This window comes from Pteropus alecto, unplaced genomic scaffold, assembly GCF_000325575.1.
Source record: "Pteropus alecto unplaced genomic scaffold, ASM32557v1 scaffold106, whole genome shotgun sequence".
NCBI classification, from domain to species: Eukaryota; Metazoa; Chordata; class Mammalia; order Chiroptera; family Pteropodidae; genus Pteropus; species Pteropus alecto.
Window position 1 is genome coordinate 14,893,195 of NW_006442103.1, and position 26,875 is coordinate 14,920,069.

At 53.0% G+C, this 26,875-nt stretch overlaps 1 protein-coding gene across 4 annotated transcripts in view; it reads right to left on the reverse strand.

Moving 5' to 3' along the window:
- IGSF3 (immunoglobulin superfamily member 3) overlaps positions 1–26,875 on the reverse strand; it is an 89,665-nt gene that overhangs the window by 8,972 nt on the left and 53,818 nt on the right. The window contains exons 4-10 of one of the 4 annotated variants that reach the window (XM_025052258.1): positions 24,770–25,159; positions 23,326–23,385; positions 20,549–20,950; positions 17,086–17,490; positions 5,177–5,587; positions 648–1,055; positions 52–136 (exon numbers count right to left, since the gene is read on the reverse strand). In XM_025052258.1, the coding sequence (XP_024908026.1) occupies positions 90–136; positions 648–1,055; positions 5,177–5,587; positions 17,086–17,490; positions 20,549–20,950; positions 23,326–23,385; positions 24,770–25,159 (2,123 nt within the window). In that variant the 3' untranslated portion in view covers positions 52–89. Of the gene's footprint in view, positions 1–51; positions 137–647; positions 1,056–5,176; positions 5,588–17,085; positions 17,491–20,548; positions 20,951–23,325; positions 23,386–24,769; positions 25,160–26,875 lie in introns of those variants that run through there. The other 3 variants (XM_015595527.2, XM_006919675.3, XM_015595528.2) reach the window with 3 other exon arrangements.

Genomic DNA, 26,875 nt, shown 5'->3' on the forward strand with positions numbered 1-26,875 from the left:
GGAGGGGCCGCTTCCTGCCCTGACATGGACGGATGATGACCTGGCCTCGCCGAGACCACAGGGGTCCTGTGCATGCTGACTTCGTGTGTTTACATGTGTTGATGGTAATTATACTGGGTGACTGTGCTTTTAGGTGCTGTAGAAACAAACAATAGAGACAAGGAAAGCACAAGACCACAGACTAGAGTCATTAGCAGCAGTGACACTGCTGGGGCGTGGGAGGGGGAAGGCTGCACGTGCTTCATCTTTTTCTGCTTAACGCACACAGATCGATTTTTTTCCTACTGAAAATCCACAGCTGAATTTTTTGAACCACATGGCTGTTTCAAGATTTCTGCATATCCACCCCTTGTCCAAATCCGAACGCATTCTTCAAAAAGAAAACATTCTACGCTCTGGAACAATTAATTGACAAATATTATTAGAACTAAGAATCACCTTGGGCCAAAGCCAGATGCGGAATCTTCCATTCACTAGGGAGAAAAAATGTCAGACAACGTTGAATGCCGACTGTAAATGCGCATATATTTAACTGCAGACGAGTTATTATTAATCAGCACACTAATTTTAGGCAGCGCGCAGAATATCACACTCGGAGGGGAAGGAGTGTGGGGTGTGGAGGCCTGGGGACAGCAGGCAAACCTCACCTGGTCGCGTGACTGTAACGGCGGTCTGCCCAGCGGTGTCTTCGGCCCGTTTGTACCACACGCCCCTGGGGCTGGGCAGCCACTCCTCCACGTGGCAGCTGTAGGTCCCGCTGTCCTGCACGGCCACGTTCTGGATGAAGAGCCGGTACGTGCCCGAGGAAGGGCTCTCCAGATGCAGCCGGCCCTTCAGGTTGTTCTTGGCCGCCTGCTCCCCGTAGTGGAAGGTGGCCTCGCGGCTCAGCCGGGCCACCGTCTCCCGCTCCGGGTGGTTGGGCTTCCACACGAACCACTCCACCGCGAGCTGGGAGGCCGCGCTGGTGCGGTTCAGGACCACGCACTCCAGCTGCACCTGCTGTGTCTCCAGAACCGACAGGTTCCCCTGCGCCTGGCTGAGCTTCAGGCGGCTGTCTGGAAAGGCGGGGAAAGGGAAGTCAGCAACAGGGAAGCGACCAGCCACCCGCACGCATCCCTTCCAAGCACAGGTGAACGGGTGCCTCCCGAATACACAGGGATGGTAGTCCCCATGATTGATCGGCGGCCGCGTTCCTCAGGGGTGGCACCCTGACCGCTCTGGGCCTCTCGATCGTGTCCGAGTTTCAAGGAGCTCGATGTGACGGTAGCAGCTGTCCCCCAATTAGTAACCCTCATCATTCAGACACTTAACAGAGGACAAGCACATGCTCTTGTCCTCGATGACTTGTGCAGGTGACTGCACATCCGAATGACAGCAAACCCACGAAGCGAATGGCTGACTGGAGCCGGAGGCTGAGAAGGGACAGGGAAGGCCTTGGTGAGAAAAAAAAAAGCAGGTAGATTTTTAAAACTGACCACACGGAGGGAGTATGCTGGGCTGTCCCGCTGCAAAAGAAGTGCAGACGGCACCCAGTTTCATACATTCACAAGTTGGCCCTAAGAATAGCGGTTCTTAATTTCGCTATTAAAAAACCACGTGGGTTCCTTCTCAAGGTGGGAACAGAACTGATCTGACATCAACAAACAAAGGACAGGTATTGATGGAACCACGGGCTTGAAAACTCAACCAGACAGAAGTCTCGTTAATGACGACGACATGCACAAAAGGCCCTAACGAGTCCGTCTGGGGCAGAGAGGCATCGACAAGCTAAGAAACAGTAAACGCACAGGAGCACCCCAGACAGCACCCCACCCTGGGGATGTCCCAGCCGGAGGAGGCCCGGGCACGCTAACTTGTCCCTTTTCACACTTCGAAACGGTCAGAGTATTTTACAAGGCACATTATTACTTTTGTAATTGAAAGGTCAAAAGATTAAAAAGGAGAGAAAAATATCTTTTGAATATCCAGTCTCCCGAAAATACACACACACACACACATCCTGGTTGTCTCGGGGTTGAAAAGTTATTTTCTTCTTTGTGCTTTTTTTGTCTTTTCCGTGTATTCTTTCTCAACTGAAAAGAAAAGGTGTTGGGGGGGCGGGGGGAAAAAGAACTAGAAGCAGGGAGGGGAAACCAAGACAAAAATGCACAGACCCAAAATCTCAATGGAAAAGGGGAACGTGCTGTGTTTGTTTGTTTGTTTGTTTTGGAATGTGCTGTTTCAATCGCGTTCTGTGAGTTTCCGTTTATAACGTTAACAGTCCCCACGAACAGAGATGTCAAGAAATGTGTTTCCACAAGAATCCCGGGGGCCTGTCTGCCCTGCCCAGTCAGCCCGATCTGAGTCTGAGGCCTCGGCGGGGGGACGTCCCTGGATAAATTTAGGCCCCACCACCGCGTCTCGGTTTCGGGAGAAACGAGAAAGGGAAAGGACGGACGGAGACGCGGACTCAGCAGAGGACGTGCTCAGAAGTGAAGAGAGACAGGACGAGCAGAAACCTAACGGAACAGCTGTGGGCCTGAGGTCAACCTCCAGCTCTCGAAAGCCCCTGGGACTGGCCTGAAGGTCGTGGGACTCGCCCACAGGTTGCAGTTAGACCGGGCCTCCTTTTGACTGCACCAGCGCAAGGGCTGGCACCACATGGCACTGAGAGGCTGAGGAGAATCCCTAGACAGGGGCCATTTTAGAAATACGACGTGCTGGGGAAAGGGACGGGCCCGTCGCGCTTGACTCTGTGTCTGGTTGTGTCTGCCTGACGGCTGAGGTCTCCTGGGAGACAAGCCATGGGAACAAAACGGCAAACAGAACAGAGCACCTGTTACCTGTGCCCACTCAGGGGGCTTCGAGTCTAGCGGAGGAGGCAGACGGCAAACCCACAAATGGCGAACGAGTGATATATTGTACCTGACAGTCAAGGAATTTCTGTAAGTATAACGATGAATCAGTGTTCATAATTACTTGTACATGAAAAGGCAAAGAAACAGAATGCCAGGTGGTGATGTGTCCGGTGAAGGGGGTGGGGAAGGGGATACAGAACGACCAGGGTGTTATTTTCATTAAAAGGAGCTAAGAACGTCTCTCTGAAGAATGGGATAAATGAAAACGTATGGTTGACATGCTCCAGGCTGAGGGAACAGGAAGTACAAAGGCCCTGTGGTGTGCAGGGAAAGTGACCATTCACTGCTTATTCAACTAATATTTATTAAGGATGACATGCCAGCCACTGAAGACACAAAAAGACAGCCCTGTCCTCAAAGTGCTTACAGTTTAATGGTGAAGAAATGCAAACAAACAATTATTGTACTATGTGTTTTATAAGAAACCCCTGGTGATATGCGAGATATCAGGGAAGGCTTCCTGGAGGTGGTGCTGTGAAGCCTCGGAAATGGGGTGAAGAAAGGGGAGAAGCAGCAGGAAAGGGGCATTCCAGGTGGAGAAGGCAGCATAAGCAAAAGCACAAAGATGGGACTCGGTCACAATACAGCACCTCACAGCCCAGCAAGGACCGGCAATGACAACAAACTACAAGGCACGCAGGAATGAGGGCTAGAGAGGGAGCTTAAGGCCACGTTAGGTGAGACGTTCAAAGCATCAGAACTCTTTTCAAGAAGAAGGGGAGACCGACAGGGGCACACAGAGCTCCCTTCACGCATACAGTCTTGTATCACCTAACGACGGATACATGCTGAGAAAGGCGTCATTAGGCGATTTCATTGTGCAAACATCGTCAAGTGCATTTGCACAAACCTAGATGGTCTAGCCTCCTGCACTCCTAGGCTGTATGGGCTAGCCTCCTGCTCCGAGGCGACACGCCTGCACAGCACGTTACTGTACTGAATACAGCAGGCAACTGTAACAAGGTGGTATGTATCTGTATCTAAACACAGTAGGAAAGTTATAAATGGTGCACCTGTCTGGCGCAATTACCATGAGCCTGTGGGACCGAGATTGCTCTTGCGGGGGAGGGGGTCAGTGAGCGAGGAGTGAGCGACGGTGAAGGTGAAGGTCAGTACCACTTACTACGGCAGATGCCGTAGACACTGTCCCACTAGCCCTCCCCCTGCTGCCTTCCAGCGGGATCAGAAACAGAACTTTGAAGCTGTTGGTGCTGCTCCCTGAACATGGCTGTGGGCTGGGCTGGTTGGACATACCGAGGAGAAACTGGCTGGGTGAGGCGCGGATCACTAGAACAGAACGGTGACCATCAGGAGGGGCGAAGGGGGCCCAAGGGTCAGTGGGAATGAGGAATCGGTAGCACTGGGGTGATAGGACCCTCTGTGCTGAAACAGGTCAGTGGCTGACTGACTGGGATGTAATCTGTGCACTCAAAATTGAGGTGCGGTGAGTGACAGGGACTCTCCTGCCAGGCCCCACAGATACTGCTCCCGTCAGATGAAAAAAGAAATTCCTCCTGAATCACATAGCTTCCATCTCCTACAGGAGACGCAGCTCCACCGTCATCCTAGGGGACCACCATCGCATATGTGGTCCGCTGCCGACTGAAAGGTCGTCGTGACTGCATCTGAAAAGATGCGACCCAAACTCCTCTTGGGTTGTTCCAGGGGCAGGTCTAAAACCTGAGAGGGAAATTACAGGGAGGGGGACTTTCAATAACTAGGGCTGCCCCAAAGTGGAACTGAGGCCTGCAGAGGTGGGGGCTTCTCCCTCCCTGGGGGCGCTCCCGCAGAGCTCGTCTGCCACGTGTCAGGGAGCAGAAAGAGGGTCGCTCCCACAGGTCGGAGAAGGCCCCAAGGGGTGATTCAACTTGGCGACAGGAAGCGCTCGTCCCTGGGCTGGGGGACGGGCAGTAAAGAAAAAGGGGGAAGACATGAGGGGAACCCTGAGATGCTTTCTAGGCAGGATGCTGGGTAGAGAGCTGGCACCAGCCCCAGATCCGGTGCAAACCGGAAACCCAGAGGAGAGCCAGCCACATCTTGCCGGGCACAGCTGCCCCTCAATCCGCTCCCTGGGAAAGGCGCTGTCTGCCACAGCAGAGGCCAGGATGCTTTTCTGAGACTGCCGGCAGCACCGGGCAGTGGGCAGGCCGCACCACACGAGGTGGCACTGGCCTGTGCACCTGCGCCCATGGCCGGCGTGGACCGCGCAGAGCCCTGCCACCCCCAGCTCGTCCTCTGCACTAAACCACTGGCCAGGGATGGCTGCACTCCGTCCTTACCTGGCTGCTTCACAGTGACTTCCGTGCGCCCCGAAACCTCCTCTGCCAGCTTGTACCAGGCGTAGTTGGGACTCAGCAGCCACTCCTCCACGTGGCAGTAGTAGCTGCCGCTGTCGCTGACCTCGGCTCTCTGGACGGTGAGGCTGAACAGGCCCCCGGACACGTGCCTCTCAAACTGCAGCCTGGCCCGCAGGCCCTCCTCCTCGGCGTAGGTGCCGTACTCAAAGGCGGAGCTGTGGGTGGTTTTGAGGATGAGCTTGCCGTCGGCGTCCGAGGGCTTGTGGACGTACCAGAGCACGGCGAAGTGGGAGTTCTGGCTGGTCTGAGACCTGACCGAGCAGCTCAGCTGGATGGGCCTGTTCTCCACCAGGCTGAGGGTCCTCTTTGATTTGCTCACCTGCAGCTTTGTCACTGCAAAGGAGAGGGGGACAGCTCAGCAGAACCACCACACACCCGGAAACAGTTCCTAGGAGACAGGAGACTGTGGGGACACAGCATGGCTCCGTGTGAGGGAAGCCGCCGGGGGCTGATTCGCCCCAAACATCCCTCCACGTATCTCATCTTTGCCTCACCCCCCGCTCAGGCCCTCACCATCTCTCCGGGTCCCCCGCTTGCTCCTCCTGCCTCGCACAGCCTCTAGGGGATCCAGCTGAAACACAAGTCTGCCATCCAACTGCTTTCAGGTTATATAAAGTAAAACACATTCTTTTTTGTAGTACAAAGTTCCTCCAGGATCTGGCCCTCGCCCAGCTGTCCTCACTCATCTCCCGCGAGTCCCGCCCCATGCACTGTCCCCCTAGCTCTGGACTCTGCTTGGCCGGCTCCTCGGCCTGTCTCTTTCTGCCATCTTCCCTCTGGCCCTTTCTCCACTGCCCTCCTCATCTCTCTGCTGCTCTCCTGCCTCGTTCCCATCCTGGCGGGCAGGGCGCCCGCCCATGTGCTTCTCTCAGGACCCTGCATGGATCTTCAGACGGGTTTTCCTTGCATCTCTCTTCTTCCAACCTCGTCTGTGAGCTTCCTAAGGGCAGAGATCGAGCTCCTTCCACTCGATCTGCACATATTCAGAGTGTGCCCACTCTGTCCCCGCATGACGCTCGGGACTGGGGACGCCCTAAAGGATAAGGAATAAGACAGTCCTGCCAAGAGGACGTTCTCTGCACGGCACCCGCAGAGCCGGGCACAGTGCCCTGGGCTTCAGGCAGCGCTCGATCAACGTTTGCTGAGATGTGTGCGCGTGAGTGGGTGAGCGAATGCAAGCAACGCTGGAGAAACATGCAGCAGGTAGTTAGGGGATGCTGGGGTGCTCTTCCTGGGGCGTGGGGGAGAGGAAGAAGGCTGAAGAAAAAGTGATGACCAGCGGGCCAGCACACAGCCGGCTCCAGCCTCCCCCGCCCGTTATCCAGCTCCAAAACCAGAGGCGAGGGCAGGCAGACTCCGGAGCGTGCCTACCTGCTAATTAATGACGACGCTTGCTTTGAGGTGGCAACAAGCCACGGTTTAATGAAATATATCCTATGAAGGTAATTTGAGATCGTACCCACTCCATCATTGCTACACTTGGCTCTGCTCGCCTCGACCCACCAGCCTCCCCCTACTGAAAAGGACGCAATTCCAAGTTCCTCTCGGCGAGCTAACAGTAACGGCATCACCTACCTCTGCCCCGCTTTCCACTACACCTTTCAAGACCAAACCCCTCACCAGCTGAGAAAGAACCTGAGGTAAGGCACAGACCAGGACGGAGGGAGGAGCCTTTCTCCAGTCATCCCGCCCAGAGGGAGGCCAGGGCAGGTCTGCTGGGCCTGTCCTGTCTCCAGCACCCCCGCTGGCCCCTTGATCCAGATGGAGGGCTGAGCCCACTGGTCTCGCCTCGGCCCCCTCTGTCGGCACTGGCCGGCTGTCCCTCAGAGCTCGGTGCAGAACAGCATCGAGGCCTGAGCCTCAAGGGCCAAGGTAACTGAAACTTTTCAAAGCCTCGGGCTGTCACTCGGGCAGCCCGGTAACACACAGACAACCCTTCTGAACGGCCGAGAGGGTTCAGTAAGCTAAGGGATGGCAGAACCTGACACCCAGCACCATTACTCCAAAAGCAACCCTGAGGACCCGTCACCCCCCAGTGGTAAAACCAGGTGACACTCTTTTGAAAGGGCCGCTGAATTCACATACCTACAGACCTTCCCGAGACATCAAGAACACACCAAGCACAGACTGGAAAGGCGTCTCTGGTCCCACGCCCCGCCCTCTGGTCCCTCCCGTCCGTGAACAAGCCCAGTGCCCTGCCTTTCCCCTTCTTCAAACGCAAAGTCCTCCCGGGCACACTGGAATCCAGAGCAGGGTTTACCAGTAAGCCCCTCCGCTCTGGAAACCACATTCGCATCGGCTTGCCAGTCGACTTTTCAGATCCGATTCCTGTAATACGCGAAACCACCAGCCTCTCTTCATTCCTTTCCAGCCTAATTCCCCGCATGCAAATGACATCTATATCAGTGCAAGTGACACCACCTGAATTATCTGGTCCTTGGCCCAAAAAACTGGGTTGGTTGTTTAGTGTAGAGTAGGAAGAGCTCTAAAATGTATTATTAATTGGGGCCGGATTATTTTTGCAACTGTTACTAAGGAAACCTCAATTGCTATAGCAACTGCATATGTTAAACTGGAGTCCTGTGACTAACCTTCAATTCAGTCACGTGGTCTGAGGACAAGAATCCAAGGAAGAGAAATGTTTCAAAGCATTTCCATTTTTATTTCCCTGCCCATGTCAAAATATTGTGAAGTGTTGAAAAGCCTGAAAGCAGCAGCGTATCTGAAATTTGGTGCGTGCCTGGCAGGTGGGCAAGGGGGCCAGCTCCTACCCCACGCTCTGAATTTCCTCGCACGTTCCCAGGCCAGGGAGGCCCTTTCCTGAAGCCCGGACGAGACCGCGGCCATGACTCGTTAGGAGGCGCGCAGGCACTCTGACCAGTGCTGCCCGGGCTGGTATGCGCCCACCTGCGTCACCTTCCTCCACCGGTAGGAGCGCCCGGGCCCCCTGTAAGGACCCCCAGGTGTCTGCAAGACGAGAAGAATCACAGCACATACCTCATAATGGTGTGTGATTAAAAGCAACAGTTTCTAGAACGAGATCAGCACAGAGCCTGGTATGTAACGAACACCCGATACGTTTTCACTACACCCGTTTCTCGGTTTCCGGGCTCAGTCTCACGTTCAAAGCTCGACATTAAGGGGTGAACTTGCTGCAAAAGAGCTGTCCGTGGACCAGCAGCATCTGCGCTACCTGGGAGTTTGTCAGAAAAGCAGACTGGTGGGTCCCACCCCAGACCTCCCGAAAGAGGACCTGCCTTTTAACAAGAGCCCTGGGTGGTTCAAGTGCACCTTAAGCCTGTGAAACCTTGGACTTGGTCGTGTGTGAGTGAATGGACTTGGACCACACAGTCAGAGGTGAAGCGAAGAGGCTGAGGGCTGAGGCTTGGTTAATCTCTCGCAGGAAGAAGGTCGGAGAGGCCCCACCGGAGGGTAGAGACTCCAGCTGACAGCAGCAGCGGCCTTCGCGGGCACCCCATGACCCCCGGGGCCGGGCTGTTCTCTGTTTGAGAGAAGGGCCCTTGCTTTCTGCATCTGGAGGGTCTCTTTCCCAGGCCTCTGATCGAAACGTGGGGAATCGCGTGTTCTGCATCATCAGAGAGGCTGTTGCCTTACAGCAAGGACAGGGTGATCTGAAGGCGACAGGTGTTAAGGGGAGAAGAGCCAGCCCCCCACCCTGCAGACTCCATCTTCCGCGTGCACTTCCCACTCGAAACTCGCTTCTCCCAGCGATAAGGGATTCCCTTAAATCCCGCTAAGGCTCTGGGGCATGCTGCCTCATGGGGAAGCTATTTTTTCTGGCTGATGCCTTCGTATGTGTGTCTCCTCCGCCCCTGCTACAGGCGTGCCAGGGAGTCGGCGAGTCCCACCGATAATGGAGTCACGCCTAAGTGAGGGAAGGTGGGTCGAAGGGGACGCCTTTCGCTTGTCTTTAAATTAGCACCTACCTTTTATGGCAGAGTCACCCCGTCTCCTGGCCCGGGCCAAGCTCGTTCCGACTGTACCAAACCTCAGCACCAATTTGCTTTGAGGCAAAGTCCCTTCCCCCTTTTTTGAAAAATTAAATTTAAATTAAAACATTAATTTTCTTTTCTCTATTCCCACCCCCCACCTCCCTCCCCTTCGGCAGCCATCAGCTTGTTCTCTGTACCTGTGGGTCTGTTTCTGTTTTCTGCTGTTTATTCATTTGTTTTGTTTTGTTTGATTCTACATGTAAATGAAATCATAGAGTATTTGTCTTTCTCTCACTTACTTCATTTAGCATAATACCCTCTAGGTCCCTCCAGGTTGTTGCAAATGGCAAGATTTCATTCATTTTATTGCTGAATAATGCTCCATTGCATATACGTGCCACAACTTCTTTATACAATCACCTAGTGATCGACATCGAGGCTGCTTCCACAGCCCGGATACTAGTAAAGCTACAATGCACAGAGGGGCGCGTATGTCTTTTCAAATGAGTGTTTTTGTTTCCTTCAGATAAAGACCCAGAAGCGGGATTGCTGGACCGTATGGCAGGTCTATATTTCTATTTCTGAGGAAGCTCCAGACTGTTTTCCACCTTGGCTGCATCAGTTTGCATTCTCACCAAGGATGTGCAAGGGTTCCCATTTCTCTACATCCTCACCAGCACTTTATATTTCTTGATTCACTGATTAAGTTCATTTTCGAAGGTCTTACCTTTCCTACTAAATTATAAGCATCTGAAGGGCAGAGACTACAACCCAATCACTTGTTAATCAGATTAATAAATGGATGACTGAATAAAGATACGATGAATCTCTTCTTGGAGGTGTGAGAATGTGAAGAAAGGCATTTATTTAATCACGGTCGTGACAGGAGGGCGAGAACTTTTCAAAAAACATGTGACATTCGAGTTAGTCCCTGAAACACGAGTGAGGAGGTGGTCCCTAGACAGAGGAGGAGAGTGAAAGGCCACCCCCGAGAGAGGGGACAGTGAGCTGAGGTGAGACATGCTCCGTGCATCGCGTTCAGGGCAGAGCGAGTGGTCAGGCCTGGAGGATGACGCCTCCGCCAGACGTCAAGGGGCCTGGGGCATGTTCCAGACCCCAACCACCTATGGCTCTCAGGGTGCGGTCAGTGTGCCTGCAGCATCACCATCACCTGGGGACTTAACTGAGAGCACGGAGTTGCCAGCGCTGCAGGTGGGGCCCAGGGTGACGCACGCTGAGTTTGAGAACCACAGGTGAGGTGGTGAGGTGGCCCCAGGTAACTGTGTGCGGTGGTGCGAGCAGAAGCCAGAGGCTGGCAGGTGAGGAGCTGCAGGCAGAGAGGGAGAAGGAGAGAAGGCTGACGCTGTTCTGCACTAAGGCTCCGTGGCAGGGCTCAGCAGTGCTAGGAATAGAGGGGGCCAGTGGCCGGACGGCAGAGGGTCTTCAGATTGAGGAAAGCGAGTCAGCGGAGAGACTGGGAGAGAAAGAAGGAAGAGCTACTGGGGGAGGAGTGTGTGTGTGGGAGGGGGGTCCCCTCCACGCTCAGGGAAGGAGGTGGCAAGGGCAGCTGCAGATCAAGGAGTTACTACACCTCAGAGTCCCTGCGTCCCCCTAACACTGCCCTCAGTCCCCTGCTCTTCTCTCCCCCACAGCCAGGCCCTACTGAAGCGCCTAATAACCTCTTTCTCAGACCTTGTACTTGACCTGCACGTGAGTTCCTGCCTCCAGCCTCAGCTCCCCCAAGGAAGAGCTTCCTAAAAGCTGCAACCGGGAGCCTGCCTGCAGCTCCCCACCACAGCGGCTCTCAACAGGCAGCAAAGCCCCCAGGCTCGGCGTGGTCCTGGACATCTGCGGGCAGCCTTCTGTCGCCAGGTATTTAATGAACTAGAGCCAGCACAGATGTAAACGCACATCGGGGACGACTCCACACAACAGATCTCCACCTCGTGTCCTGCGTGACTTCCAAATGACATTCACAGGGGTAAAAAAATCTGTCTCTGAGCCTAGAACAAGCTTTCATCTTACTATCAACACAATATGGTTTTTTTTTTTTCCAGAATACTTTTAATCAATGCCAGGTAAATCAAGGGAGGGTTTCCCTTTGCTTTGTGCATCACGGTTGCAAGAGCTGCTCGGGATTTCGGAAACCCTGGCCCAGACGGCGGTGCCGTGAGGGGCGGCGGGGCTGACGCAGCGGCCGGCGGCCGGTCAGGCTGGCAGCACCTGCCATCGGCCGCTGCATCTGCCTCGGTCCTGTGCCTCCTACAGTGGCCGTCCCTGAGTGCTGACCGGTTAAAGCACATATTTCATTATGAAATGCTTTTTAAAAAATTCCTCCTTCGTTCCACGATGAGGGTACTGTAACGATTTTTAAAGGTTTGTGAGTAGAAATGAATGCTATATTGTCTATGAACTTCACATTAGAGTAGTAAAGGGACTATTACAAATTATTATTTTCAAAAAGGACTATATGATCTGAGAATTATCTAAAGTCTTAATTGCTTGGTCTAGAATATTCTTATTTAATAAACTTGTAAAATCCTATCTGCTGAGTGCTATTCTCAGCACTTTATAAATATGAACTATTTGGTCTACGCCAGCCCTATGAAATAAATATTGTTATTTCCCAATTTTATGAAGACATTTGCCCAAGGTCACACCACTGGTAAGTGGTAGAGCTGAGATTCAAACACAGGCTGGTCCGTCTTTGCTTTCAATCAACACGTATGGTGACCCTCCGTGCTTCTGGGTACCAAAGGGTCTTGCCACCTCGCCTGGGGACGAACCCCTCCCCAACCCCATGCTTCGGCAGCATCAAAGCTGCTTGTTTCTCATTCACACTCTGCTCCGGGCCTGAAATGCCTCACTGCTTCTCCCCTCTGCCCACATCCACACGAGCCCCGTCCTTCCTCAGGCCTCTGGCCCACACCCTAGGCCAGGTCTACTACCCTACAACACTCTTCCCAGGCCACCGACAGCCCACGAGGCAGGAACTGTGGCACACTCATCTTTGTGGCTGCAGCAACCAGCATGGAAACTGGCACACAGTAGGTGCTCAAACATGCTTGCAGAAGGCGCTGGGAGGGAGGAGCAAGGAGAAAGCAGCCAAAGTTTGGAGGTAGAAACAACTAGTTAGGAGTAACCCAGACATGCCCTGTCTGCCTTACCTGTCTGCAGACAGAGCAGGGCCCTAGCTCACTGACCCCAAACAGGTGCACCTGGAGTCACCATGACGACGAGGCCTGAGGGTGGCAGAAGGCTGGGGGCCCCTCTGGGGCTCTTGCCCTCATGTTCACTCCATCTCTGAGTATCCAGCAGGCACAAGGCACATGCATGTGGGGTGGAAGAACTCTGGTTCTCCTCAAAGAAAGCAAGGGACAATCCCTCTGAAGGATGAAGCAGCCTGTCACCTACCAGACTGTGACAGGGAGAGCCACTGTCACATGCCCTGGGCTCACAGAAGTCAGAGAACAAGCCCTCAGCTCTCCCAGCCTGCTAGGTCAGCAGTAAGACATTCCAGAAAACGGATTTGGCAGCATCCAGAGGGTATTAAATATTTATCCTGACTGCCCATCAGTAAAATCCCAGCAGAACACGCCCCCGGACAAGCCGGCTTTCTACACCGGAGGCTGTCCTCCCTGACGCTTGTTGATTGCTTTGTCAATTTTAATGTGCAATATTTAACAGCCAGAGCAAAGTATGGTCGTAAACATTTGAAAAATGAGTGCTGACATTTCCCTTATTGCTTTTGTATTTAGGGATATGTAATTGGAGGGTGTTTTTGGTGCTCAAGAAAATCAGAAGGAAGTAAAGAGGTGCTTCAGAATTAAAAGTGAAAAGAACTGATTAAGAACTAAGAATCGAGTACGAGGAATGCGCTGACAGTCTTGCCTAACGGCCCCTTGGGGCCACACCCTGCAATCGATGGGAGTGAGACTGAGAGAAATCAACAACGGAACAGGAGGAATGGCATTTTTAAAAGATTTCCTTGGGGATGCACATACGGCACCACAGCACGCACACAGAACAGTCAATAATACAGCCACGACAAGCGGATCGTGCCATCCAGCCACAGATTTTGGTGAACCAAATACCTAGGATGTGGTCAGGTCAGTAGGTGGCTCTGGCAAGGACTGATCTTGGGCACTGACCACACGGAACCCCCTTGGGAGCAGATGACATCAGCAGTGGAAGACTGAGATAAATGGACCAATGTGAGTGAGCCAAGAGTCCCTGGGTTTCTACTGGATTCTGTTGAAATGAGAATATTCGACAAAATAGTCTTAAAAGGGGTGGGGGCAGGCAGTGGGGGACGCTTCTATGTAAGACGGGGTAGGGTTTACAATCCGCGTTTTGAAGGACAAGGTATGGAGGGAGAGGAGAAAGAAGAGAAGCCAGTGCTGGCTTTGAGCTCCAATGTCCCCAAGTTTTAGAGCCATCTTGTGGCAGAAATCAGAAGACACAGAGGAGCTAGAAGAGGCACAAGTTAAACTCCTATGCTATCGGCAAACTGTGTCTTGAGGAACCTCTACAGGTACGTTGTGATCCCAACTTAAAAAAACAAATTTAAGTATCTGCTAAAGGGGACCAGGAAATCATGGTTGGCAAACCACAGAGATTAAATAAAAGTCCATGGTACCGAGAGAATTCCTGAGAAGAAGAAGAAGAAAAAAAAAATTGTCTGGAAAATACCATAATATAATCAAATTAAAAGCCTGGACTCTGGAGCCAGACTGGCTGTCTGGGTTTGAATCTCGTCTCTGCCACTTCCTATGGCTCAGGATAATTTACTGAGCCTCTGTGTCAGTGTCCTCGCCTGTAAAGTGGGTGAAACAGTAGCCCGTGTGGCACGGATTAAATAAGAACTAAGCGAGGTATTCCGTGGAAAGCACTCGTGATGGTGATGGGTACACAAAAAAGGCTCAATAAATACTAGCTGCTACTGTTGTAATTGCTGCTACTACAGCCGCTGGCAGGGCTTAGACCCCTCCACGTCGGGCATCTACAAAGAGTGACCTCTCTGTAAACGTGGCTGTTAACAGATGCAGGAGGAGTACTTTCCAATGATACGGCTTTAAAAAAGGTCAAAGTCGCCTTCCGTCCACCCCGACTGCTTTTCAGTAAGGGCACCTGCGTTCAAACCTCAAGGTCCCAGTCTCTGTTTATTTGACTTTGATAAGTCAGAGCCTCTCTGAGCCCCAGTTACTCCATTTATAAAGCGGGAAAGCAACACCTTCCTCCCAGGGTCGCAGTGAAGGTGAAGGGAGGTAATACACACCACGCGCCCCAAACTCTCTCTGGCACAGGGTCAGCACTCTGGTATTTTTCCACTTCTACTTCCCCCAAAATAAAAGTCCCAGTGTATGGGGGAAAAAGCAAAATGAACATGAAGCTCTTTGGAAAAGATTAAGTGCTAAACGCATCAATATTTGATAAAGGAGAGACAGTAACACTTAAGGGATGCAGCCTCCTGGTCGTCAGCCACGCCCTGGGAGAGAGGGGCCAGGCCGGCCTCCTGAGCACCGCGGGCACTGGCCTCACAGCCAAGCGGCCAGCCTAACGGTGCTCCCGTCTCTGCCAGCCGCTGCTCCTCCCGGCTTTACTGTGAACACACCGACACACTCGCTCGGCGAAGCCACCCCGGACACAAACACGGTCCTCAGAGCAGATCCTGAGTCCCCTACCTCCCCAGCTCCTTTTTCTACCCAGGAGGCAATGAAACGGCATAATGGGAAACAGAGATGGATGGGATCAGAGACCTGGGCTCCCATCTCGGTTCCGCCTCAGGCTCCCACGGACCAGGCTGGCTTCCCTCCTTCACGGCTCTTACACACTGGGGGGCCTTGGTTTCCTTCCGGGGAAACCAAAATGGGATAAAACATCTACACGACTTCATCGCTGGCTGAACTGAGAAAGAAAACATACGTGCTGAGCACAAAGCCTGGCACCCGGGACGTCCCGCACACGCTTCGGTCCCTTGTCCCCTTTTACGGACACCATCGACTGATCAGAATCCAAACAAGTTGAACCTTCAACGAATAAGTGCTTATTCCTCCCTTCTGTGCTCGTCTTAGACTCCGAGGAGCAACAGAAACAAGCACACACATTAGGGATTTATTCAAAAAGGCAAAGTCAGCCAGGGTCCTGGGGTCAGCACTCGCTCTGCCTTCTACGGCTGCAGACCATGTGATGGGCACTGGGGCTCACAACGCTGGCCCCAGAGGCCGGAGGAGACCTGAGAGGTGCAATTACCATCACGATGCTCTCTGCCCAGTAAGGCAGGCAAGTGCCTCCCTCGGCACTTTCCACAATGAGGGCTCAGGCGAAATGGGTTCTCTGCTTAACCCTCCATTAACCTGAAAATCCACTTAAGCAGAACCGCCTCTTCCCTGAGCATCTTGTCGCCCAGGCTGAGGCTCTAATTGGCCAAGGGACGGTCCCTTTATTTATGCAGCTCACTTGTTGCAAACTCTGGTACAGAACAGGAGTCTTCTGGGGTTAGGAGAGGTGAAGGGTAAACGCAGACATTATCAACCTATAACCTCACATTGCTAAAAATAACACCGCAACCATCCGAAGCAGTCCAGCAAAACAGGGGTGGGCACTGACCATCGCTGAGCGTGGGCGGAAAAATCCTTTTTGCAAAGTGTTCGAACATTCCTCACCAAGTGGGTGACTCAGAAAGAGTCTCTGCAAAGTCACCTCCTGTCCAAGCCCCGCCCTTCACTGTGTGGGTGCCTGTGCGGGGGACGGGAGCCAGAGGGAACCATGTCCTGGGCTCCACCCTCCATCAGCTGCCACCCCAGCAGGAGATGGGGACAGATGCGAGGAAATCACAGGAGCATCGGACTTAACCACCTGCCGTGCTAGGGAAAGGGCCTGACGAAGGCGAGAGAGTCTGCAGAAAGCCCCCTCCACCGCCCCCCCATCTAGTGCCCACATTAGCGCATCCTCGCCACCTGCTGTGAGACTGACTCGGCTTCGCGGGAGAAGGGACCTCCGACTCAGGCACAAGGACGGGGCCTGGTCACAGAACAGCAAGGGAGAAGGCGGCAAGGGTTCAAATCCTGGCTCCACCGACCACCAGCTACATGACCCCGCGCTAGTCACTTAACCTCTTCTGGGTTTGTTGTGAAATTCTAATAAAACAAGCAACCCTAAGCACCTAGCACAAAGCAGTTCCCCAGTAAGGGAACTCAGTAAGCATCCCCTTCCCTCTGCCCTCCGAGGCTCCTTGTCTGCAAACAGGGGACAATAGTTCCTTGTTCACATCGCTGCTGCAAGGATTATAGGAGATGACATGAAGTAAAGGGGCAGCAGAGCTTCTCGCTCAACAGTCCGCCTGGACACGTCACAAGTGCCAATGTCTTAACGCACACACGCGCACACCCACCCAGGGAACTGTTCCAGATCAAAGGAGTCTAAAGAGACATGACAACTAAAAACGACACGTGACCCCTGACTGGACCCTGGTTCGAAAGAAGGAAAAACTATAAAGGGAATCTGGGACAGCTGGGGGAATGCTGGTAACATCCCATCATCACGTTAAATCCCCAGAGTCCGACAGCGCTGTGTCTGGGTAGGACAGTGTCCCTGCTCTCAGGAGGTACACGCTCAAGTAACCTGACGTCGTCAGCTTAACTGGTTTGAGAACGACAACAAGACCCTCGCAGAGGGAGCCCGCGCACGCTGGAAGACGTCGGCAACCGGCCCTCGAGGAGGGACTATGATTCTTGCAACTTCCTGCAGAGCTGACGTCTCTCAACACGGAAAGTCGGGAAGCGAAAGCGGCCAGGCCACGGGCTCGGTGCGGGCCTTGCGTCCGCTCCCCGCACGTCTCCCCAGCCAGCACGAGCTCGCGCGCCCCGAGGTGCCTACCTGGCTGCAGCACCCGGATCTCCAGCAGGTTGGAGGTCCGCTCGGCCAGCCGCGTCCAGGAGCTGTTGTAGTTGCGCCGCCAGAGCTCCGCCACACACTGGTACTTGCCCGCCTCCGTGTCACTGGCCCGGCTGATGCTCAGGCGGACATTGTTGCTGGACTCGGCCTTCTCGATGGCCGTGCGGGTTCTGAAGGTGGAGGACCGATCCCCCCACTGGACCCCTCCATCCCGGGTAAAAGTCACCAGGTCCTGGAACTCGACGGTGCCCACCGGCTGAAACCGCCACGTCACTGACACGGGGACCCGGGCGGGGTAGTGGGGTTTGATGATGCACTGCAGGTCAAAGGAATCGCTGTAGGTCACCCCTGGCGTGCGGGAGATGGCTGTGACCGCGAAGCCCGTTTCTGCAGAGAGAGCAGGGAGACTCAAGCCAGAGGAGACACCTGGCTTTCCCAGGGCTGTGTGACACGGCGATGGGGTCCTGGCAATAGCTAGCGGGGCAGAGCAAAGGCTCGCGGGTCTGTTTCGATGCCCAGACAAGTATTACGTTAGCCGTCACGTGCAGGCACGAACCCACGGTTCATAAGACCCCACAGAAAGAGGCCGGGGGCAATTTCTCAGTGAAGCCTTCACGTTGCTCTGCGGTCCATCTGTCCCCATTGCGGGGCCATTCCTGGAAATTTTGGCATTCTGTGCTAAGGCAGGAGAAAAGAGCCTCAAAGCCAATCTCCTTCCTCCCCTGCGAGGTGGTCACCATGTTCCCAGCCCCGACACCTCCTCCACCTGGCCCACCAGTGCACGGGTGCTGGAGGAGGGTGGAGATGGAGGCGGCATGCCACGTTCCCGGCTGGGCAGCGTGGGGCTTGCTCAGAAGTCCCTTTTCCACTTTCCTCGTGAAACCCAGGGGACAGAGGGAGTGAGGGACCCACAGCGGGAGAGCCTGACCTCCAGCAGGTGGCGACGTGGGAGAGGCGGGGTCCTGCGGCCACAGCAGGCTGAGTCTCTGGATGTTTCTTACTGAATGGGCAGCAGCACTCATCCCTAACAGTGACTCCTCTGGGAGTGAGCCGACTTCCTTCCGCCTTAAACTACTCTACTACTCAGTATTGAGATACTGGTTACGATCGCAAAACCGAGAGCGGCCGCTGTGTTGGTAAATGGCAGTCAGGCCACAAATCTGCGTGTAAGGGACTCCGGGGGCCTTACTAGGCCGCGTTCGCCACGGGAAGCATGAGGCGGTGGTAAAAGGCACAGACCCTGGAGCCAGCTGCCCAGGTGTCACTTCCTAGCGGTGTGACACTGAGTACGTTACTTAACTTCTCTGACTCCTACGTCTCCATCTGTAAAATGGGTCCATGTGGAGATTAAATGAGGTAGTATTTGTAAAATACTTGGAACAGTACCTGGCATACAGTGTAAATTACACTTGGTTAAATATGTATTTTGTTAAAGAAACAAACATAAGGGAAAATAAACTCTGCGGGGAATCGACGAGGCACAGAAGGAATCTTCTGGCTTTCTGAGTCAGCACACAGGTGGGCATGATCTGATCTCTGGGTCTTCGATGTGGATTTCATAAGCTATCTTTATGGATCCTATTTCTAAAAAAAGTTAAGCTACAGAGGCCCTTCCTTAAACATTAAGTGGCTGTGACGGTCACCTGTGCACCTGTGCGTACAACGTGCTGCCACGGGAGTGGCAGGGACAGGATCTGCACTAGGTGTTCCTGGCCTCAGCACCTGAGGGAAGAGAGCTTTCCTGAGCAAGTGACTCTGTCTCGGCCTGACGGAGACACACCACGGTGACAGCTCACAGAGTACCCGAGGTGCCCTAGCTGAACAGTTCTAACGGTCCACGTGTGGCTGGGGGACATAGCCGCCTATTACCTCACCTGAGCACCTGTCACTGTCACCTCCTTGCTGAGAGGGGATCCACTCCTAACTGTACTAACATGAAAATTCAGGTGTGTGTCATTGGTTACTTTAGGCTGACAAGGCCACCTTTCTCGAGGGGGGTGCCCTTTGCTCTGCCCTGCTCCATCCCTCTCGGGCCACTTCGAGTCAGCTTTAGCCAGAGGCGGCCCGGGGGTGGGGAACAAGTTAGAGCCCCTTGGTAACCGGGAAGCACTGGACATACGGTGAGTGTGACAACATTCGGGGAATAACCTAAAACCGTGAAATTACTTCCAGAGAAACAGCCCTGACTAACCCCAACATCTCCTTGGATATTCCCAGCCTCATGGGACGGGAACAACCAGCACTGCCGGACGCCCAGAACCTTCCTCACTGGTTCCTTTGCCACAGGTGCTCACGGACGCTGGGCACAGGCACAGTCATGGGGCTGGTCAGGAAACTCAACCGCTGGACGAACTGTCCAGAGCCAGAAACCCCAGCCGTCTGACCCCTGCGGAAAGCAGGTTGACCTTTGGGATTAAGCCTTTAAAGTAAATGTAATTCTATCCTGGGCGTGAGCGGGGAATGGGACACTGGGAGGGCAACACCACTCGGGGCTGTCACCTCCACGGCGGGGTCCCCAAAGCAGCCCCACCCATGAAGAAGCCCAGTAACACGGATGGTCCCGGGGAGCAGGACACGAAGTCACAGGGACATCTGATGTCCGAGTCGCCCCTGATGAAAACAGAAGCCTTAACACGAGTTCCCTTCCCAGCCAAGGAGCAGACGAGCCTTTTAAAAATGTAATACACTGATTATATTAGGCAGATAAATGTTGACAGAAGCCTCTTTAACCACCCCGTAAGAAGCAAATCTAATATTCTTGGGTTTTAGCAAATCTCAAGGTATCTTTTAATTTCATGCTAATGAGAAAATGGCTTTCCTAAGGAGGGGCCTTACAGAGGAGATAAACACACAGGCTTTGAAAAAAAATTAAGACAGATTGCAGATTTCCCGGGTTTGGGTAGGGTGTTTGTGTTTTAAAAGCTATAGCCCCAAGCAAATCAGTTAACCTGTCTCACTCAGTCTCCTCATAAAATAAGTGTCTACCTCTAGGTGACATCCAAAGGGACAATTAAGCTTAAGTGCTTAGACTCAGTCAGGAGCATAGTCAATGCTAAATAAATGGCTAAAGGTGATTTTCGACCCTTCTGGGGGTGGGGAGGCTTTGCTCCAGGGCTTCCAGGCCAGTTTTGAAGGTGGCCATGCTCCTCTCTCTACCTGGGGCCACCTCTCCTGCCGAGGAGCCTTGCTCACCTGGCCAGAATTCTTAAAACTTTATGCCCACCGCCCAGACCTAGAGGTGGCTGAGCAGCTCTCAGCTGTCACGTCTCCAGGTGTCCCAGCATGCACTGGTCCCTTCGACCCCACCTGCGCTTCCACGGAGGGTTCCCCCAATTAAACCCTTTGAAAGTGCCCTCCGTTTCCTGCCACGACTGACGGGACACACTTCTTGACGTGGAAGCAGGCGTGCCAGAGGTCCCACCGAGAGTTCCAGACGCTCACTTACCAAGAGCCGTGACGGAGATGGGGGTGCTGGCTCGGCGCTCCCCGACGATCTGCCACTCGCCATCCACCGCCCGCACCCACTCGGTCACGTGGCATTCGTACTGGCCCTCGTCCTCCTTCCTGCTGTTGAAGATGCCCAGGCTGAAGGAGCTGGGCTGCACCTGCTCCATCTGGACACCCCCGAAGCTGCTGCGCTCCCAGTAGGACGCGCCCGGCTGCACGGTGCCGTCCCGGTCCAGCCACACGATGTTGCTGCGGCGGTTCTGCCTGTCCACGAGCTGCCAGATGACAGAGAAGCGGCCCTGCGGCCTGCCCGCCGTGCGGACGCTGCAGGAGAGGTGCAGGTTCTCGCCCTCGAGGACCACGCTGGCGTTGCTGGCCACCTCCACGGAGACGCTGCTCTCTGAGAAGAGGGAGAGAATGCGCATGCGCTGGGGCATTCTGGTCGCCATGGTGCCCGCCCGCCCCCGACAGAAGTAAAAGAAGGGCGGATGCAAATTTCACCCTCTTGGGGTACAGGGACCTCGGAGGATAAAAGCACTGGCACTGGCTGGGGTAAGGCCTGGCTGGTTCTAGGCACGGCTCCCCATGATTTCAGCTCTGACAACCGAGGAGGCCCTGTGCTATGTACGGAAGACTAGGAAACCCAGGGTCTAAGACCTGGGGCTGAATCAGAACCTAAGGAGACACAGCACAATGAGGTTATGCTTAGGGCTTAAAATCATTTATCGGGTTATCTGTTCAGCTGGGGTTCGAGGATTTTTCAATGTGGATTTTCAGTAAGGTGAATTACTCAAAAATTCTACTGCACCTCTGTCTTCCCACCATTCGGTGCCACAGCAGTCAAATGAAAGGCGACATGCACAACGTGCTGAGTCCCTCAGAGCAATATTAGGAAGTAGGAAAAAAAAAATGATGGTAAGTATTTGGAGGATAACGCGTGCTTGGTGTGGGTAACAGTGGGCACAGACGGTCTAGTCTCACAGACTGAGTGGGGAGTGAGCTTTCATACTTTTCTTAACACGAGGAATAGTACAAAGCCACTGGCCGGCTATCCTGCCCATCTGCACTCAGCCCTGAGGTTCCACTGTTCTTGACCTTGAAACATTCTGCCAGTCAAAGCTGGGGATAAGGAATCTGCTCCTTTCTCTCCTTTGCTGCTCACTTAGCTATATGAACTCACTCAATTGAGTTGTAAAGTCTATATACCTTTTCCTATAAAACAGGGAGGGTATTTATCTCAAGCAGTTTTTTAAAGATTAAAAAGTATCTGAAGCAGTGTATAGAAATCACTTAATAGGTTTTCGAAAATTGATCACCATGATCATGATTCATTTTACTATTCCCAGTAACTTTTTATAAACATCATAGATAGTCTAATCTTCTTAATTATGCATATTATTTTGTATAATTATCTATATTGAGTTCAAAAAGCCATAAGTATGAAAGAATACAAAATACCATAACCAGTTTGGCTCTAATTTTCTGGGAACCGCCCACGTAAAATACAACAATTTTAAATCAATCAATTAAATCAAATTCCAGATTAAGAGGCACACCCAATTACAGAGGGGAAGCACACGCATACCCACAACCATGCGTTTGAATCAATCTCTCCCCCCTCCCCACCCCGTATTTCCCCTACAGGCAGAAACAGGCAAAGGTGAGCACTGAGCCTCTGTGTGTAGCTCTTGCTTTGGTGAGTATGCCTCCTACCCAGTCTGGATAGGCTGGTTTCATGGGGGAGAAAGATGGGGAATAGCAATTTCCCAGAAGGGCCATCTCCCGAGGAGCCATACCAAGCGGATTTGTGAAGATGCCGAGGATCCTGATTTGCACTAGTGGCTACGAACCTGGACGTGGAGGTGGGCAGGCCTAGGCCCTAACCCCACAATCTTGGATTCTTACTTAAACAACCAAACTTCAACTTCGCGGTGCAAAATGGAACTAATACTTCCTCCTCAAGGTCACGGCACTAAGAGAATTAGAGGAAGTAATTATACTTTCATCATCGTCATTAATAGTAAAAATGTTCCTCTCTAGATTAAAGACTCAGCTCCACCAGTATCAACTCCGACTGAGGAATTAGCACTGAGGGGAAAAATCCCTTTGCTCGCATTAAGCAGAAGAATGATTTTGCAGGGCATCACTCCCGGCCCCTACTGTCACCCCAGTGGACTCTTACGTAAGCCCTGGCTTGTTTATTACGAAGGCTGCTGTTCGGTGCGCTGCCGCTCCAGCAAGCCTGGAATAATCGCACGGTTAGAACTTGTAACTACGAGAAGACAAATCATTCCGGCCGCCCTGGCAAAGGCAAATGCAGACGCAGTGCTGCACTGCCCAGTTAAGACTATTTATTTCCAAGTGTTCTCAGGCCTGAAAAAAGGCAGCCAACAATTTAGATCACTCTGGATTAAGTGCAAACTAGGACAGAACTAATGAGAATCTGAGTGCGTGTTCGCAAATGACATCTCGCATCAGGAGGCTGATGACGCAGCACAGGCTGGGCACACAGCGGTGGATGTGGAGTTAGGAGCAAATATTTCTAACACGATGCAAGCTCGACCACTAACAGAAGTGGCTCGGCCACTTCTCTGGATGGTGCTCAGGCTTCTTCATAGGACAGATGCGATACTGGCCTCTGCAAGGGTTTCAGGGGTGAGAGCAGAGAAGATGACAAATGCAGAAGCACTTTGGGCTCTTGGGAGGAAAAGCGCCATTAGAATCCAAGGTATTATCACCATTACCGATGTGATCGTTTTTCTTTGGTAGACTTACCCAAGTGGCCTTGGGGCAGGATCTGGTGGTTCTGGGGGACTTTAACTACCCAGTCATCTGCTGGAAAAGCAATATAGCAGGCCACAGATCATCAAACAAGTTCTTGGAAGGGGCTAGGGGAAATCTCTCAGCACAAAAGATACAGGAAGTAAACAGTGTGGCTGCCCTTCACTGGATCCTTACAAAACAATGAGGAATTAGTTGCATGTTTCAAAGCAGAGAGTCCGTGTGTGGTTAAGGCAAGCACCGACTGACAGGAAAATAGGAAAGAGAGTGGGCATTCGATTCCACAGTTTCAATTCTGTAAGTATTCGGCAAGCACCTATCCTATGCAAGGCACCATGCTAGGCATTGCAGTGGGAAAAAGTCTAGGAACAAAAGGATTTCGAGATAATTAGGTGTGTGTGTGTGATTAAAAAAAATAATGGCAAAAAGCATAAAAGAAAGTAATCCTGTTGGTGAGAAAAGAAAAAAAGAGTGGGAAGACCAGACCACGGTGTCTGTTTTTCCCTTCGAACTTGAAAGCGACATGAAAAATATGAAAGTGTAAATAAAAATGTAAAGGGAATCATGACAAGAGTAAGAGAAAGAACAGTCTGAGCAGCTGAGATAAGATTAAAGGTTAGTTTTTTTTAAAACTTCACCCTCATGTTTAAAATTAGGGCATTATAAGCTTTAGTTCTCTTTTTACTAAAAACAGAGCTATGAGAGAAAGGAGACGTTAATGAGAACATCCTGGTTCTATGGATGAATCAATACAACGTGAGCAAACACAGGCTGTCCCCCGAGTCCCCAGCCACGACTGTGACCCCGTCCCCCGAGTCCCCAGCCACGACCGTGACCCACCCAGACAACGCCAGCTGACATGGAGGCGGGGAGCCCAGCTACGCAGCCTCAAAACCCGGCTAAGCTTTAAAAGTCTACACCCTGGGACGAGGTGAGTGGGCCCAGCCACTGACTTTTAAAAACACAACTTCCATAGGGGAACGGCCAACTCTCCTAACCCCAAAACCCAGACAGCAAATCCCTCTTAATAATGCATCTTATGACTTAAAATCCTCCCGTAAAAGACCAACTCTCCTAAGTGAGATGTCAAGAGAGGCGTCTACCCACTTCTTCTGGGCTTAATTGCCACTCGGGAGCAAACGGCTGTCCAGAATTCCTGGTTTTCCTCCCAGCTGAGCTGGCACTGTGCTGGCGCTGACTCAGAGCCGCTAGTGCTGGAATCTGCAATGCCCCTCTAGCTGCCAACGCAGCCCTGATGCTCTGCCCACCTGGGGGCTGCTGAGTGTGGGTGGGTGGGCTGGAGAACCAGTGGTTAACCAGTTTCCGCCGCTAGCTTGAACCCTAGACTTCCAGCTCCCTTCCCAGCCCCTCCCCCAGGCGATGCCACTGGACCAGACCAGTGGGTGAAGGAGAAGGAAGCGGTGGTCCCTCCACTTACTGATGGGGAGGACTATGATGGGGATGTTCTTCGGACGCTTGCTCTCCTTGTCGATGAATTCCCCGGTGACCGTCTTCTCCCTCTCTGTCACACGACAGTTGTATTTCCCGCTGTCTTCCTGGCGGAGGTGGTAGATCTTCAGCACGAAGACACTGTCGCTCTCTTTGGCCACTTTAAGCTGTCCCTTGGCTTCCCGATGGGCAAATTCACTGTTGAGGACCGGCACGGCATTAGGCCCCATGCTGGCGATGAGCGAGCTGTTGAAGGCCCAGGAAACGGCGAAGTATCGGTCGGGAACGTTCTGAGCCTCCAGGATGCATCTGAACTCCACAGGCTCACCCATCGTGTACAGCCGCTTCTCTGTCTCCAGCCGAACGGTGAATTCCTTGTCTGAGCAAACAAATCACGAAACAGGTGTGATCTGGGTGCATGAGGACCCTCGCCACCCAGGCTGCGTCAGCCATCCCACCGCCCATGCCTTCCTGGCAATGCTAACTAGAGATGGCACCTCCACACCTGTCTTGAGAGAAAAAGCCAGCTCGTGCCCAGGTGACCTGAGAAACTCTTGAGCACCACAGAGGGAACCCAAAGGCAGCCAGACCCAGACGGTCTGAAGGGCCTGGTATCTCTATCTGTAGCTCATAATGCCCTAGATTAGACCCCCAAAAGTCAACCAGGAACTCCTAGCATCGCCCACGTAGCAGATCGTAAACATCTAGCCTTGACCTCTACACCCAGAACTCTGCCGAAGCAGCAGGATTACAAATATTTTCAGCAGATGCTTTTGATTTACCCCACCGAGGTTTGGGAGACAAAATGACACAGTGGCCAAGGCACTGACCCCAATCCTAACAAACACTCAAAAATCAAACAAATTGAGATACATTTTCCGCCCCCACGCGAATACTGGAAATAAGACACAAGTAAGACAAACCCTTACAAAACTACATAGGAAAAATGAAAACGAATGGCTTTTCACTAGTTACCACCTGTCAAATCTTTAGAAAGATGGAGTCAAAAAAATAAAAACACCTACTTCTGCTGAAAGCTAGACACCCTGGAATGGCCAGTGGACGCAAGCACCCTTCAAAGGGAGGGGGTTCAACCAGGCATGAGGGGACCAAAGGAGGGGCTGCTCGTCCCAGCGATGCTCGGTGACTGTCACTTGCCTGGGGGCTGTTCTCCTAAAGCCCAGCCGCCCAGGGCCGAAGTGGGGAGGAGAGTAAGACAGAGGAGTCGAGGGCTGGAGAAAAGGTTTTGTTCTAGAAAACAGAACCGCAGAGCCCTGGGCCGAGGAGGCCGTAGCGGCGCCCACTTCCCGAGTCCCTCCTCCGTCCCATGCTAGCTGTTTCTCCAAGCAGCAGCCTGAAAGCCACGTTCCAGGGCCGTCCGGATTGCTGGCTCATTAGCTCCTTCCCTGCACTGGCATCTCAAGCCTCCACCGCCACCTTCGAGACCTCTGCCCCGCTGTCAACCCCTATCCCATGCACTCTGCAAGCAGACGAGAATCCCGCTTCCCTGAAGAAAACGAAGGAACAGGAATCCCGAGCGTACTGCTTCGACACTTCTCCTCTCCGGCCCCTGCCTGGCTTTGTGCCCACCTGTCCTGCAGGCTCTCCATCCCCTCCCCTCTCACCTGGGCCGGGGTCTTGCCCCAAACACCTATCTTTTCCGCCAATGAATTAGCTCCTTCCTTTATTACCCGAACTTCCTAACAGAGCAAACCACACTCAACAACGCCGGGGGGCTCCCTCCATGTGACAGCGCTGCCTCCGCTTCCCCTTCCCAAAAGACACGGCTCGAAAGAAGCAGTTTTATTATCAGCCTCTGCCTCGACGAATGCACCTACATGGGACCGCGCCCACGTCGTCTGCCAGGTACTGGCTCTCTGGTCGACAAAACCGCAGTAATTTATAACTCAACATCAAGGATAAAAAAGCACCCCTTCCTCCTAAATGCCGCTGAGGACGGGCAAACAGGTGCCCTGGACCTCGGACCTTTCCGCATCCTCGGAGTCAGGCTGGCTGCGACAGTGGCTCTCTCCCTTTGGCAGCCAAAGGCCTTTTCCTCGTGCAATACCCCACGGCTTGGCGAAGCCCGCACAGT